The sequence below is a fragment of the Phycodurus eques genome, chromosome 15, assembly GCF_024500275.1.
Source record: "Phycodurus eques isolate BA_2022a chromosome 15, UOR_Pequ_1.1, whole genome shotgun sequence".
In the NCBI taxonomy this organism is placed as follows: Eukaryota; Metazoa; Chordata; class Actinopteri; order Syngnathiformes; family Syngnathidae; genus Phycodurus; species Phycodurus eques.
The window spans coordinates 23,789,470-23,805,469 of NC_084539.1; the positions used below are offsets into that span (position 1 = coordinate 23,789,470).

At 49.1% G+C, this 16,000-nt stretch overlaps 1 protein-coding gene across 1 annotated transcript; it reads right to left on the bottom strand.

The window, feature by feature from the left end:
* Positions 1-140: 140 nt before the first annotated feature.
* LOC133413646 (transcription factor 7-like 1-B) lies at positions 141-14,151 on the bottom strand. Its single transcript, XM_061698267.1, has 12 exons — positions 11,571-14,151; positions 11,435-11,507; positions 9,320-9,447; positions 7,514-7,591; positions 5,133-5,241; positions 4,972-5,044; positions 4,426-4,500; positions 4,138-4,272; positions 2,740-2,911; positions 1,147-1,254; positions 1,008-1,056; positions 141-916 (listed from the first exon to the last, which is right to left on the bottom strand). The coding sequence occupies exons 1-12, from the start codon at positions 11,745-11,747 to the stop codon at positions 453-455; spliced, it is 1,641 nt and encodes a 546-aa protein (XP_061554251.1). The 5' UTR covers positions 11,748-14,151; the 3' UTR covers positions 141-452.
* Between the last annotated feature and the right edge of the window lie 1,849 nt (positions 14,152-16,000).

The following is a 16,000-nucleotide window of genomic DNA, read 5'->3' on the forward strand; positions in this document are numbered from 1 at the left end:
CCTTTACTAACACGTACACCTTATGTGCACAGACACACACACATATTCATAAACACACACCTTGTGTGCAAACACGCAGTCACACTTTATAAGCAAACATGAGTGACGGGATGCCAACAACTTGTATATGGATGGCTCGCACACACAAAATCAGGACACACACACACGTACACACTCCCTCACACCCCGAGTCAGCTGTTCACCCACGTATGACATCATCATGGGTTTGCGAGTTGACGAAGCAGCATGTGGTTAAGTTGTGAATATTTATTCCGGTTTACAAAAGCAGTTTTGTGAGTGAAAACACGAACGAAAACACGCGTGATGACAAAGTCAAATATTGACCACAAACTTGTCGTTGTCATACGACAAGAAATGGGATTTAAAAAACGTTTAAAAGCTTTTTTTTTTTTTTTTTTTTTTTGGTTGATGGCTGACTGGCTCGCCACCGCTTACAGCTGATTGGCTCGTCTGTGAGAGGAGGAGGGCGGGGCCGGGGAGGGTGGCTCCAAGGTGGGCGCGGACAGGCGTGGGGCATGCGTGTCGCGCGGCGGCTTCGCAGTGAGGGCGAGCGGCCGGTCGGCGTACGGCGACGTGCGCTCGCCGTACGAGGCCGATTGTGTGACTGAGTGCGTGTGCTCTGTGTGCGTGGGCGCCGGGGCGGCGGGTGATGCCAGCGCGGCGGTGGGCGTGGCCGGGGAGTCCACGGAGGAGGCGGGGCTGGCCTGGGACAAGTGCGTGTGCGTGAGGTGGGAGACTGTGCGCGGGCGTGACGGGCGGGTGCGCGCCTGCATGCCGACAGCAGACGCGTGCGCACGCGCGTGCATGAGAGGGGCGTGCGCGTGAGGCGCCTCGTCGTGCACGGAGGAGGACAGGTGCGCGCACTTGGGCTGTGGCGGGGAATCGTCTGCGCCGGCTGAAAAACAACAAGCGCAACACACACGGGTGAGTGATGACATCATATATGCTTGTCGTCATGCGTCGCTATGACAACAAGGGCGCCTTACTGTCTTGTCGGGGATCACTCTTGCTTTTCTTCCTCTTCTTCTTCTTGCCCTGCGCACACACACAGACACAAATACACACTAGATGAATTGACGCCAGCGAGCGACGGTGATGACGTGTGCCGAGCGCACGTGTACTGACGTAGTTGTCTCTGGCCGACCATCCAGGGTAAAGTTGAGAGTGGAGCAGACGCTCCTTCCGGGCGAGCTCATAATATTTGGCCTGCTCGTCCTTGCTCAGGGAATGCCACTGTGGACACGGACGGACGCACACACACACACACACACACACACACACACACACACACACACACGGGGTGAAACCAGTGCTCGAGTTTTTGGAATCCCTCGAGTCCTAAAAATGATGGCTGATGATGACATGCTTCCCGCGAGGGGAAGCGAAAGCGAAGCGCACTCATTGGATTGGATTGAAGGAACGGGAAGAGGGCGACGACGTCCGATAAGGCAAATGTCGGAAAAAAGACCGCCGATGGCGAAAGTGTGGGAGCCCGTCAGACGGAGCAGCAAGGCGAGTAGCGGTGACGCGGAATCGTCGTGACGCGCACTTACTGTGAAAAAGTGTTTGCACCCTTCCCGATTTCTTTTTTTTTTGTTGCATTTTTTTTGTCACACTTAAATATTTCCCACCTTCAAACCAATTTAAATATTCATCAAAGACAACACAATTAAACACAAAATGCAGTTTTAAAATGTTTTTTGATTAAGGGAGACACAAAAAATTCATAAATCCAAACCTACATGGCCCTGTGTGAAAAAAGGATTGCCCCACCCTGTTAAGCCTTAACTGTAGTTTGTCAGGCGACCGGTTAGAGCGTCTGCCTCACAGTTCTGAGGAGCGGGGTTCAATCCCCGGCCCCGCCCGTGTGGAGTTTGCATGTTCTCCCCGTGCCTGCGTGGCTTTTCTCCGGGCACTCCGCTTTCCTCCCACATCCCAAAAACATGCATGAATTGGACACTCTAAATTGCCCGTAGGCATGACTGTGAGTGCGAATGGTTGCCCTCCGATTGGCTGGCAACCACTTCAGGGCGTACCCCGCCTCCTGCCCGATGACAGCCGGGATGGCTCCGGCACGCCCGCGACCCCAGTGAGGATAAGCGGCTCAGAAAATGGATGGATGGATGGACCTAGGAAAAACCAATCGGTTTCATAAGATCACTAATCATTTATCTTTTGCTGTTGACCTGTCAAATGCAGGGGGGGCGACGTGTCCCCAAGTTTCGTTGGCATCCGAGCTCCGCGATAATGAGGAAAACGCTTTAACGTCCATAAAATGCAAAATATTGGGGCGAGCGTTCTGATACTCTCAGAGGTTGAAGGGCGCGCGAGGAGAGATGTCCACATTGATTTGGGGGACAATCGATTGCAGGTATGTGACACGAAGCCACGTTTTTTCAATACAGTGAAAGCCCGAACACATGCGCGCGCACACACATGCAGACGCACGCACGCACACACACACACAGACTCCCAATTTACACATACCCTCACACACACACTTGCTCTCTTCCACTCAAACACAGACACGTGCATGCACACACACACACACACACACACACACACAGTTTCATGCTGTGTAATACACACGCTCTCTCCCTCACACACTCATACTTTGTCATTCCTTCTCTCTCTCTCTCTCTCACACACACACACTCTTTGTCACGCACTCCCTCTCACTCCCCCTCCTTTCTCTCTCTCTCTCTGGCACGCACTGACCCGCTGTCCCAGGATCTGGTTGATGGTGGCGCTCTCCTTGACTTGGCACTGCGCCACCACTTTGGGCCTCTCGTCCCTCATAAACAACATGAAGGCGTTGAGAGGTTTCTTGATGTGAGCTTTGACCTTCTGATCGACGGCCTGCGTGCCCACCATCAGCGCCGCCGACTTCCTGTGTTGGGAGATAGGCTGGCAAGTCGATATTCTAAAGCTTTATGCATAAGACCAATACAAAATATGCATTTGAGGTGCAGGCATTATTTGTGTCCACTTGGTGTCACCAGCCCCACGTTCTCCGCTGCGGTATCGTGAAGGTTTTTGTGGCTATAAAAGGCGGAGCCTGGCCTGGTAAGTGACGTGGGAGTCAGCCAATCAGAGTGTAAACTTGGCTGACTGCTAACTGGCTAACCGTAAGATCGTTTGTGTGTTGAGTAACCGTTTACTGTTTATTTTGTTCCCTTTTGCTCAATAAAGCATTTGAAAGAAGAGCACCGGCTGTTTCCATCATCCCTCTACGTCAACCAGCCGCTATGATTTCAAGTGGTTCTAACAAGCGCTGCTAAACTACAGTATATCAAATTACTTTGCTGGAGACGTGCAGTTGTGGAAGCCAGTTCTGTTTTTGCGGTAACATTAGTCCGTGTAGTGGAAAAACTGCAAAATCCTGCAAAATAGCAAATAATCCGCACCATAAATTTCCATATGTATCATTGAATAATCTGCTATACAGTGAGACCGTGAAAAGTGAAGTGCGGTACGGCGAGGGTGACTGCATTCTGAACATTCGTAGGAGGAGTTCATATTTACCAGCATCAGATTAAAAGGGGGCGGACGTTGCTTTTGATTCACACATACACTCTCCCTCACACACACACGTTGAAACTCTCCTTCTCACACACAAATGCAGACACACAACCCCACGAACGCACTCTCTGTTTCACACGCTCTCTTTCACACGCACACAGTCCTTCTCACAAACACTTTCTTTCGGTTTCATACATGCACACACACACACACACACACACACACACACACACACACGCAGCTACGTGACCACCTATCTGTTTCCCAAATATACGAGTATGCGAATGAGAGGCACTCAGTTTGTCGCTTTTTGACATTCGGTCCCTTGACTCACGTTCGTTTACAGGGCAGATCTGCCACATCCAACATGGCGGAAACGCTACCGTACGGAGACAAGGAGGCAACCCGCTCTAGGCGGATTCTGGGTACGTCCGGAAATGCATTCTAAACGCACTCCGGACCGTTGGGCGGCACGGAAGCCGTTCGGAGCAAGTCGCTCGAGCGAGGCAGCCGTCCGTCGATTCAAAGAAAGGGAGCCCGCGTTTCAAAAGCACCCAAGATGGACATTTGGCCGTCTGCGGTACCGAGCGTTACCTCAACGGGCCTGGTTCTCGGGGTTCTCTGGGTTCTCGGGGCTCTCGGGGTTCCAGTTTGACGGCCGCCGAGACGTAGGCCGACGGCGACGGGCCGCTCGCCGGGTCACCGGAAGAGAAGCCGCTCGACACCAGGCTGACGTCACAAACGGGAAGTACGCCCCAAACGTCACAATCTAATCAATTGATCGAATCAATAAATCACCCCGCCCTCTAAAGGTCACTACACCGACGAACACGTCCGATTGGTCGATCCAACCCTGACAGCTCGCCCACTGATGTCACTCACCTTGACACCGAGGCATTGATGGCGAGGGTGGCGGGCGAGAAGCCTCCCGTCATCGGGTACACCGGCTGACCCTGCCTGTAGACACACACGCACAAAATCACAGAGCGCACGCACACGTTGAGAGACATGCTAACACACACATGTTCAGAGACACCCTAACACAGATGCATACACACACACACACACACACACGAGAAACATGCTAACGCCCGTGCGCACACACACAAATTCAGAGACAATCTAACAAAGACGCACACCCACACAAAGTCACAGAGCGCACACACACACACACACGAGAGACATGCTAACATGCGCACACACAAACACATCGCACAGACAACACATACACTTACACACGTTTATTCATACGCACTCTTTACACTCACACATGCCAATACACACGCAGTCCTCACAGACCCTTTCTCTATGTCACACACACACACACACACACACACACACACACACACACACATACTCTCCCTCCGTCTCTCACATGCACACAGTCCTTCTCACAAAAACACACAGACCCACCCACGTTGTACTCACAGCCAATCAAACGCGTGAGCCCCGCCCCCGGGCGAGATAGGATAGCAGGCGACGTGCGGCGGGCGGGATGAGCCTGCCGGAGCACACGTGACAATCACACGCGTGAGCACGTTAGCCTGAGCGCGCGTGCGAGTTCCCGCGGGGTCACCGCCGCGTCTCACCTGCGTCGGGCGAGAAGCCAGGCGACGCCCTCTGGGGCGGGAATAAGGCCTCGGGGCGGCGGGACAGCAGCGGGTGGAGACGACCCACGTCGGCGTGCACGCCGCTAGACTGCGCACACAGACACACCGCATGCGCGCAGCAACTAAGGTGAGTGTATGAGGGGCCGTTAGGGACATTATTCAGGATTAGCTCTCACACTTACTATTCAAATACTTTCACACACACACAAACTACTGTAATTCTCTCATAGACACAACTCAAACACTCTCATACGCACGAGTCTTGCTCTCATAAAGACTACTTAAACACTCTTACTCACGTGTCTTGCTCTCAATTAACACTACTCAAACACTGTCATATGCACGAGTCTTGCTCTCATGAAGACTACTCAAACACACTCAATAACACTACTTAAACACTCCCATACACACAAGTCTTACTCTCATAAAGACTACTCAAACACTCTCTTTAACAGTACTCAAATGCGTTCACGCAAGCACGTCAATCACATTCTCGCACACGTCACTGGCATTCACGAGTTAATGTCAATCATGTTCACTCACACGTGGATTATGCTTACACATGAATAGTGTAAATCTAGTTAGTTCAATTAAAAAAGTGAAATTATAGAGATGCACTGCACACTGCACACAATCAAGAGTGAAGTATTTCATATTTAAAATATGTATTATATTGATGATTATAGCACATAGCAAATACCAAAAATTCCCCATATTGAGAAACTAAAATATAACGTCAAACGAAATAGTGAATTAATTCAAGAAATAAAGTGGGGTTTTTTTTTAACGTAGAAATTAGGCTGGAATTTGCCCCCTGAAAAGTACTTCAGTGTTTAATCACTCTATGAGTACTGAGTACATTTGAGATGGAAATGTGAAAGGATCTGAGTAAATTTTATGAATGGATTTGAGGATGGTGTGTGAATAGACTTGACATGTTTCTACGAGCTTATTTGAGCTGTATGTGTGCAGACATTTGACATGTTTATGTGTATTGAAAAGGAAGTGGTTTCGAAATAAAATATGGCATTGACCAACAGCCATAAAGTACAATAGTAAGCCTAACTTAAGCAGTAGCTTACATAGAATTATACTGTATAATACATTAATGTAGATTTATAATGTATATATGTCGTATACTTGTCGATTATTGTGTTACAATAACGCTTTTCCTCATTGATTTAAAATGGATGCTTTTAATGTGTAAGTGCTGTAGGATATGACGTCATGGCCAATCAGAATACGTGTCATTCATGGCGTAGGGCTACGCTGGCTCGTCTACCGAGAGCGAGACGCCATTCGTCGGACGCGGATGCCGCCGAATAAATGTGCCTTTCGGGCTAAAGCGCAGCGGACGTGCGCTTACTCCCGGACTCGAGACAACCAGAGTTTCAACACCGCTCCGTTACAATCTGAAACGTATACGGTTCGTTACAGGCAGGACGGCCGGATAGTCGCGTTTAAGCTCCCCTGCGCCGGTGTACCTAATGAGGACGGCCAAAGGGAACGAAGGAATTGAACTCGTGTCGTACATACGCGCCCCGGACGACACACTCGGAGTCAAATATTTCATGACTTTGTTAAATATAGGTACATCTCAATAAATTAGAATATAATTGAAAGGTTTTTCTTCAGTACTCATCGAGTGATTAAACACTGAAGTACTTTTCAGAGGGCAAATTCCATTAAAAAATCACTTTATTTCTTGAATTAATTCACTATTTCGTTTGACGTTATATTTGAGTTTCTCAATATGGAGAATTTTTTTATTTGCTACGTGCTACAATCATCAAAATAATACATATTTTAAATCTGAAATACTTCACTCTTGAGTGTGTGCAGTGTGCAGTGCATCTCTATAATTTCACTTTTTGAATTGAACTACCTAATAAAAGATTTAGACTATTCACGTGTGAGCACAATCGACGTGTGCATGAGCATGATTGACATGAACTCGGGAATGCCAGTGACGTGTGCGTGAATGTGATTGACCTGCTCTTGAATGCATTTGAGTAGTGTTAATGAGAGTGTTTGAGTAGTCTTTATGAGAGCAAGACTCATGCGTATGAGTGTTTGAGTAGCGTTAATGGGTGTTTGAGTAGTCTGTATGAGAACAACTCGTGCATACGAGTGTTTGAGTAGTGTTAATGAGAGTGTTTGAGTAGTCTTTATGAGAGTAAGACTCGTGCGTATGAGAGTGTTTGAGTTGTGTTTATGAGAACCTTTCAGTAGATTGTGTGACTGTGAAAGCATTTGAATAGTAAGTGTGAGACCTAATCTTGAATAATGTCCCTAACGGCCCCTTATACGAGTTGCTGCAATGGTGTCACGTGGCCAGCGGGTGTCGTCATGTCTCGTACCAGGTGAACGGGCGTGGCCGAGTCTCTCATGGCTGATCTTCCCGGAATGTCCAGCAGGGGCCACTGGAGAGGAAAATACTACACGCGCGCACACACACACACACACACACACAATCACACACGAACATATCCACAAACACACACATATGCACACACAAACATACGCAAACACACACATGCACACAGACGTACATATAAACACACACAACCACACGTGATCACACAAATATATGCACACACACACAAACACACACACACACACACACAAGCAAAGCATTTTTGTCATTGCTGCAGCTCAGTTATTGACAACAAACCACAAGCACTACTACGCCACATATTGGTCACTTCAACACAATTCAACTGTTACAAAATATGTAAATGACACACTAACAGATCCATATATATATATATATATATATATATATATATATATATATATACACACACACACACACACACACACACACACACATTGGCACACACTGTGCCCGATTCAGAGGCCAGAGGAAGTTGCGTCTGAGCGCGCTAACTGCTTCCAGCTTTTGAAAATGCCACACACGTGCACAAGCACACACACACCACACACAAAAAGCTAACCCTTCCTGGTGGACAAACAAAAAAATGACATCGTCACGTCGGCCCTCGTCCTGACGTCAGTGAATCGTATACGAAGTGAAATGAGCATGACATCATAGGTGACGTGTATGACATCATATGTGACAACGGTCTGGAAAAATCTGCAGGATCCTGATATCAGAGTCCTTCAATGACATCATCATCTGGCGTCTATAAAAGGTAATCTGGGACAGACTGTTGGCAAGACTTTGCTTCCAATTACAAGTTACCCTCTTGAAAATGTCATAACTAATTACATTTGATTTCATTTTGATGATTTTTCATAAATTTATCAACAGAAGCCTTGGATGTTTCCTCAAAAAAAGTCAGTAGATTTGTTATTTACACAAATACTATACTTATAACAAGCATGGCAAAGTGTAAATACAGTCTAAAATGTGTTTGTTGCTCTTTTATGTGTACAGCAAGGGGAAAACATGATAGCATGCTGACATAATGACAAATGTGCACAATTTAGACAATATCGCTTCATAGAACAACCAGATAAGTGAATGTTCCACACAAAAAAGGCAAAAATTATGAAGATGAAACTTTTGAAAAGTCAATTGTCTTTTGTGTGTTACCCGTCCAACCTTTTCAAAATCTCAGACAAATTCATAGATTAGCGGCACGGTGGCCGACTGATGAGAGCGTGTGCCCCACCCAATTTGACTTGACTGAAGTACCGCGCAGTATCGGCTGAGGCTCGGAGCGGGAGGGAGCGCGTCAGACTTCTACACGTCGCCAAAGCCTCCTTTGCACAATATAATCTTATTCCAAGTGTTGCACTAAGGCGCTGGTTTTTGATTTTAATAAAGTTAAGACACGCTTTTGTTCACCGCCCCCATTGGGGACAAACACTTCTCCGTGCGTGTTGTTCTTCGTTGGTTTTTGCCACTTTCTTCTCCGGGGTCGGCGGACTGTTGGCATCGAAACTGGGAACCGAATTTTTTTCATTAAAACGATTCCGGGAGACCCGGAACGTTAGTCCGGTTCCAATCGGTTGTCGATTCTCCATGCCTAACTCTACCTATGACACCGTAGGTGACATACATGACAACATACGTGTCACATATACTGTATGACCTCACAGGTTTCGCGCATAGTGTGGCGCGACACCACGATACATATGACGTCACAGGTGGCACCGTGTGGTGTTCGGGTGTTCTTGCCGTGCACCGGCTGACTTACCGCGCGTGCCGCTGCCAGTCCTCCGCCGGCCAGATAGGACCCGCGCAGGTCTGGAATCACGAAGAAGGGGTAGCCCACATAGGGAGACGGCGCGAAGAGACCCCCAGCCGTCTGCTGCCACCTCAGCGCTGTCGCAGCACAACACGTTCAAGACATGTCAACAGGGAACAACTTCAACTGGCGTCTTCCTTTGCGTATTGCGAGCATCAACCGTGTCGAAAATATTGTCTGTCCTGTCGTGCCTGCGACACGCGTGCGCCTTAAAGAGGCGGGGCGGCGTGACGACGACGGCTCCTGTGTGAGCGTGCTCGTTGGAACTTGTTATCGTTTTATTTAGGGCTGGGGTGGAATAAAAAAATTATATATTATAAAAAAAAAAAAAGAAAGAAAAAAAAAACTTGCTCTAAGCTCTGCTGGAACCACGTTTGAGCCACGCGCACATTTGCTGCAGACACACGCATGTTGATTCAAGGTCAGAGGACAAAGAGTTTAACATTTTTCCTGATAACTCTCAAACCCATTTACAAACCACATCTGCCATTTCAAAGTGATTATATAGCAGATATAGAGCAGTTATATCGAAAAATATGATTCAGAATGCGCCTTCCTGTCTTCGGCTCTATCCGGCGCTGTGACGTCACACGAGCCAAACAACCTGTTCATTCGGCGTTGTGTGCTTTTGCTCCCGTCCTCGTATATATTTGTTGTCGTATGATTTAGCAATGTCACGATGGTTTATTGTGTGGCATTTGGTTGTACAAACGGTTCAGGCAGTGGCAAGTTTTTTTTTTTTTTTTTTTTTAAAAAGAATACGTGATCTGCGGATAGGGAAAGCCAATCGACAGGGGAAGACGCGTGGTCACCTGTTGGTGCCCAGCAAGCATTCTAAACTGTGCTGATCACTTCGAACCGGCGTGTTTTGAGAAAGATCTAGCAGAAAGCACTGGATACAGCGGTAGAGGCTGAAATCAGCTGCGGTGCCAACTATTTTTCCTACGGCCATCGAGACGCCAGCAAGAGAACTAAATCTGGCGGCCGCCACGGTGCCGCGGCGCAGACAAGAGGTGAGGATTTCGATTCTATTATGGTTACTATGCACTGGGGAGTAGGAAAACAAAAAAGACCCACGCAGTACTTTTCAGTACTGTCGTCTGTACTTTTGCCTATATGACACGGCAAAGACTTTGAGTGCGGCGTGTTATAACGCAACTCGAGCGAGGGGCACACAATATATAGGAATACTGCATCCGATGTACAAGCGTGTGCCGTGTCACTGAAACATATATGAATATATCATACGTAGAGTCGCGCTAAAAAATATTTCAAGCCATGACTTTAAAAAGGGACCCAGCGGCCACTCTCCTTTTCTGTTGTAGAGCTGCTACCTGGCTGCTCGTCGTCGTCACTGTCCGCTTCCGACTCCCGATCGGCTCAAACATGTACGCTTTGACGATGCCAAGTTCAGTCGGGTGCTCCTGTACGTCGAAAGCCTCCTCCTCCTCCTCATATTCCAACACGTCGCTCGCCATTGCGTATTGTGCGTAGCGCCCTGTGTTTGTCAACTGCAACGTCACTTCTGGTAGCCCTTGCGGCGGATGCAGTAACCGCACCCCGGTGTCTTGAGCTTCCGGTGTGTTCGGGGAGTGCTCAATATGCGTCATAAAAAGCACATTTTTAGCTAACCTTTGGTTGAAAACTTGCTGGAAGTGACGTGCATGTATTATATAACATATAAACAATGCAAATATGAATTCTAACAGACCCCATAAAATCTTTGTCATCTGACCTGTAATTTGATCACCAATTAGCTGTCAATTAATTGTTGCGCCTGTAAATCAATTATCAAAATAGTTGCCGGTTAATTGTTGCAACTGTAAATGGATTATAAAAATAATTGTCATAATTTAGTTGTCGATTCATTGTTGCACGTCTACTGTGTAGGACAAAAAGTGTCCGATTTGACCTTTCAACCTGTTGACAGACACTTTTTTTTTTACTCCCCGCTGGGTTGCGTTCGCGGCCTTCGTCACCATGGTGACGTGGACGTCCCCCTGCGTCAACAACAACAACAACAACAACAAGGTGACGTGATGCATTCACTGACTCGAGCGGTACCTTCTCCTGACAGCCGGTTCTGCCTGGCCCGGCCGGGCGCGTCCGGCTCGGTTCCGGCTCGCCTGTTGGCCGCCTGCACGGACACACGAGATGGTCAAGAAGAAGTGCACACAACAACAACAAAAAGTTCGCTCACCTCGGAACCCGACGCGCCGTTGGTGGTCTCGGTCTCGTTGACGAGGGACGACTTGACGTCGTCCAGGTCCGTCTCGGCGGCGGTTCCGGTTCTCTTGTCGTCGCGCTCGCCCTCTTCGTGGAACTGGATCAGCTCGTCGCTGGCGCCCAAGTCGCCGTCGTCGCTCAGCTGCGGCATGCTAGCGAGTTAGCCGCCGCGCTTTCCCCACTTTTCACAGCCCCGATAAGTCCACTAGCCGCCTGCTCGAGCTTTCGTCTTTTAGTCTTCGGGGAACGGCGACGGCATCGGGCGCTCCACTTCGTCGCCAAACGGGCGCAAAAAGTGCGTTTGAAACAGTCCGGAGGTGGCCAAGAGCTAGCCGTTAGCTTGCTGCCCGCCTGCAAGCGGCGTTCACTGAAGCGGTGAGCTCAGAAATTCCGCAGGTGTGGAACAAGATTTCCTTGAATTAGCAAACGTACAAAAGCGTCGAGGAGGAGGAGGCCGAGTGAAAAGTTTCCTCGCGTTCGCTTCAAGTTCCTCGCGAGGAAGAAAAGTGCAACTTTCCTACATTGCTCACGTCGTCTGAACCTCTCACGGCGGCCCAGAGAGCGAGCGCGCGCACGTCCGCTGACTGCCTTGGCGAGCGCGTGCGCACGCACGCGCGCAGGAACCGCACGTCCGAGGTAAAAAGAAAAAAAGAAAGAAGAAGAAGCGAGACCGGGAAAGCGGGACAGCGGGGCCCGGCGCTCGCCGATCCGGGATCAGCGTCCTCCGCCCGTTGGAGTTGCGCGTGGCCGCCGCGCTGATCCCGGATCAGGACAACAGGTCGTCTGATGGAAAAAACACTTCGGGTGATGATCTTTCAACTCCCAGCCTACGTCACCACTCTCAGGGCTGATCCCTGATGCAGTCCCACCTCCACCTTCAATTCGTCCGTCACACGTCACACCTCACCGCTGTTCTGCCGCCCTCGCACATGTCCTGAGTATTATTCGAACATACTTCTGTGCCACTCCAGACTTGCGCACGCAGTACCACCGTTCCTCTCCGGGCACTCGGTCATAGGCTTTCTCTCGATCGACAAAGACACCATGTAGCTCCTTCTGACCTTCTCTGTACTTTCCCATCCACATCCTCAAGGCAAATAACGCATCTGTGGTCCTCTTTCTAGGCACGAAACCATACTGTTGCTCGCAAATACTCACTTCTTTCCTGAGTCTCGCCTCCACTACTTTTTCCCATAACGTCCTTGTGTGGCTCATCCACTTTATTCCTCTCTAGTTCCCACAGCTCTGCACATCACCTTTGTTCTTAGAAATGGGCACCGGCACACATTTCCTCCATCCCTCAGGCATCTTCTCACGCACGCCAATTCTATTGAACAAGCTGGTCCAAACCTCCACAGCCACCTCTCCGAGATGCTTCCATACCTCCTCAGGAATGTCATCAGGACCAAATGCCTTTCCATTTTTCATCCTCTTGAATGCCTTTCTAACTTACTCATCATGGCCACTTCCTGGTCCACCACACTCGCCTCTTCTACTTTCCCTTCTCTCTCATTTTCCTCATTCATCAGCTCCTCAAAGTATTCTTTCCATCTAGCTAGCACACTGCTGGCACCAGTCAACATATTTCCATCTCTTTCCTTAATCGCCCTAACCTGCTGCACGTCCTTCCCATCTCTATCCCTCTGTCCGGCCAGCCTGTATAGATCCTTTTCTCCTTCTTTACTGTCCAACCTGGCATTCATGTCATCCTATGCGTCTTGTTTGGCCTTTGCCACCTCTACCTTTGCCTTGTGTCGCATCTCAATGTATTCCTTTCGCCTCTCCTCGGTCCTCTCGGTGTCCCACTTCTTCTTAGCCAACCTCTTTCCTTGTATGAGTTCCTGTTCTGTGAAGTTCCACCACCAAGTCTCCTTCTCTCCTTTCTACTAGAAGATGCACCAAGTACTCTCCTGCCTGTCTTTCTAATCACCTTGGCTGTAGTGGTCCAGTCTTCTGGAAGCTCCTCCCGTCCACCGAGAGCCTGTCTCACCTCTTCCCGAAAAGCCGGAGAACACTCGTCCTGTCTCGGCTTCCACCACATGGTTCTCTGCTCTGCCTTTTTCTTCTGAATCTTCCAGAATGTCTCTTTCACCTCTAGGTCACATCCTACCTGTGGGGCATAGCCACTAATCACATGACACATAACACCCTCAATTTCAAGTTTCAGTCTCATCACTCGATCTGATACTCCTTTTACCTCCAAGACATTCTTAGCCAACTCTTCTTTTCAAATAACCCCGACTCCATTTCTCTCCCCATCTACACCATGGTCAAATACTTTAAAGCCTGCCCCGAAACCTCTAGCCTTACTGCCTTTCCACCTGCTCCCCTGGACACACAATATATCAACCTTTCTCCTAATCATCATGTCAACCCACTCCCGAGATTTTCCTGTCAAAGTCCCAACATTCAAAGTCCCCACATTCAATTCTAGGCTCTGTGCTTTCCTCTTCTCTTTCTGCCTAAGAACCCGCTTTCCACCTCTCCTTCGTCGTCGACCCCCAGTAGCTGAATAGCTGAGCTCCACCGGCGCCCTGCAGGTTAACGGTGCCGGTGTCGGACGTTGTTCACCACGCTCGATCCGGTATGTAATTCTTTAGATGAACGTCATATTTGTTTGGCAAAATCTTAAGCCGGATGCCCTTCCCGACGCAACCGTCTGCATTTATCCGGGCTTGGGACCGGCCGACAGTTTGCACTGGCTTGTGCACTCCAAAGGGTTGCATTCCATAGGGCTGCATTTGTCATTATGATCATGTTACCACTCAATATCGTTATTATTGTTATTATTTCACAATTGACACTACCGGTGCAACAATTAATTATTAAAAATTAACACAAAATTGTCCAAATGCCCCAAATTTCAGCCTCTCGACAGAACGTGGAAGTCCCGAACGAGCGAGCCATCAACGATAAACCTAGACGGCACCCATGAACGTTCCTCAGGCCCGTAGCCCTCCCACTCCACCAGATATTGCAACCCCCTCCCCCTCCGATGAGGAGACAACAGCTGCCTCACCGTGAAGACAGGGCCCCCGTCAACGAAACGGGGAGGAGGAGGGGGCCTGGAAGGCGGGACCAGAGGGTCCTCCCGGGGCGGGCGTGAGCAGGCCGACGCGAAATGCAGGGTGGAGCTAAGCTTCATGGTGACAGGGTTGTTGACCTTTATGATGGGGAAGGGCCCGACGAACCTGGGAGCGAGCTTCCGCGACTCCACCCGGAGTGGAAGATGCTTGGTCGAGAGCCAAACTCGCTGACCCACTTTTCAGCGCATACCTGGCAAGCATTGATGTAATTGATAACTTCTCTTCTAACATCAGGCCACCAAAAGCGCTGTTCGACCACAGATTGCGTTTCGGCAATCCCTGTGTGACATACAGTCCGGTTAGTGTGAGCCCAATGGATGACTCTTCCCCTTAAGGTCGGGACCACATAAAGCCTGTTTTCAGGGCAATCTTCAGGGCTAAAAGTGTTCTTCAGAGCCTCTTTTACCATTGTTTCAATGTCCCAAACAAAAGCAGAAATAAAACATGACTTGGGCAAAATGGTTTTAGGGTCGGACAAAGAATTCTCTTCGCAGAAAATACGCGATAAAGCATCTGGCTTACCATTTTTAGTACCAGGTCGGTAGGATAACATGAAATCAAATCTTGTGAAGCATAGAGCCCGCGGCACGGTGGGCGACTGGTCAGAGCGTCAGCCTCACAGTTCTGAGGACCCGGGTTCAATCCCGGGCCCCGCCTGTGTGGAGTTTGCATGTGAATGTGAACGAATGGTTGTTTGTTTGTTTGTGTCCTGCGATTGTTTGGCAACCAGTTCGGGGTGTACCCCGCCTCCTGCCCGATGATAGCTGGCATAGGACTCCAGCACGCCCGTGACCCGAGTGAGGAGAAGCGGCTCAGAAAATGGATGGATGGATGGATGGAAGCATAGAGCCCATCTAGCCTGCCTAGCATTTAATCTTTTAGCAGACTTAAGATACTCAAGGTTCTTGTGATCTGTCCATACTAAAAACGGAGTCTGAGCCCCTTCTAGCCATTGCCTCCACTCCACCAAACCCACCTTGACAGCCAGCAGTTCACGGTCACCTATGTCATAATTTCTCTCGGCTGGAGTCAGTTTTTCAGAGCGATAAGCACAAGGATGTAACTTATCGTCCTTGAGACATTTCGGGGAGAGGACTGCTCCTATACCGGCATCAGATGCATCCACTTCCACAACAAATTGCTGTTTGGGATCTGGCAAAGCGAGGACGGGAGCGGAGGTAATTTGCGAACCCTAAGAACCTTTTTACAACCTTGCGTGATGTGGGAGTGGGCCAATTAGTCACGGCATCAACTTTGCAACGGTCCATTTTGACTTCACCTTGAGCCAGCACGAAACCCAGAAAAGAAACGGACGCCT

Excerpts from the sequence above, each read along its gene's own strand:
- LOC133413646 (XM_061698267.1), bottom strand. The coding sequence starts at position 11,747 with ATGCCGCAGCTGAGCGACGACGGCGACTTGGGCGCCAGCGACGAGCTG. Across the intron at positions 7,592-9,319 it reads GACTGGCAGCGGCACGCGCG|TATTTTCCTCTCCAGTGGCC; the intron begins GTAAGTCAGCCG and ends GCGCGCGTGTAG. Across the intron at positions 5,045-5,132 it reads TGGCTTCTCGCCCGACGCAG|GCTCATCCCGCCCGCCGCAC; the intron begins GTGAGACGCGGC and ends GTGCTCCGGCAG.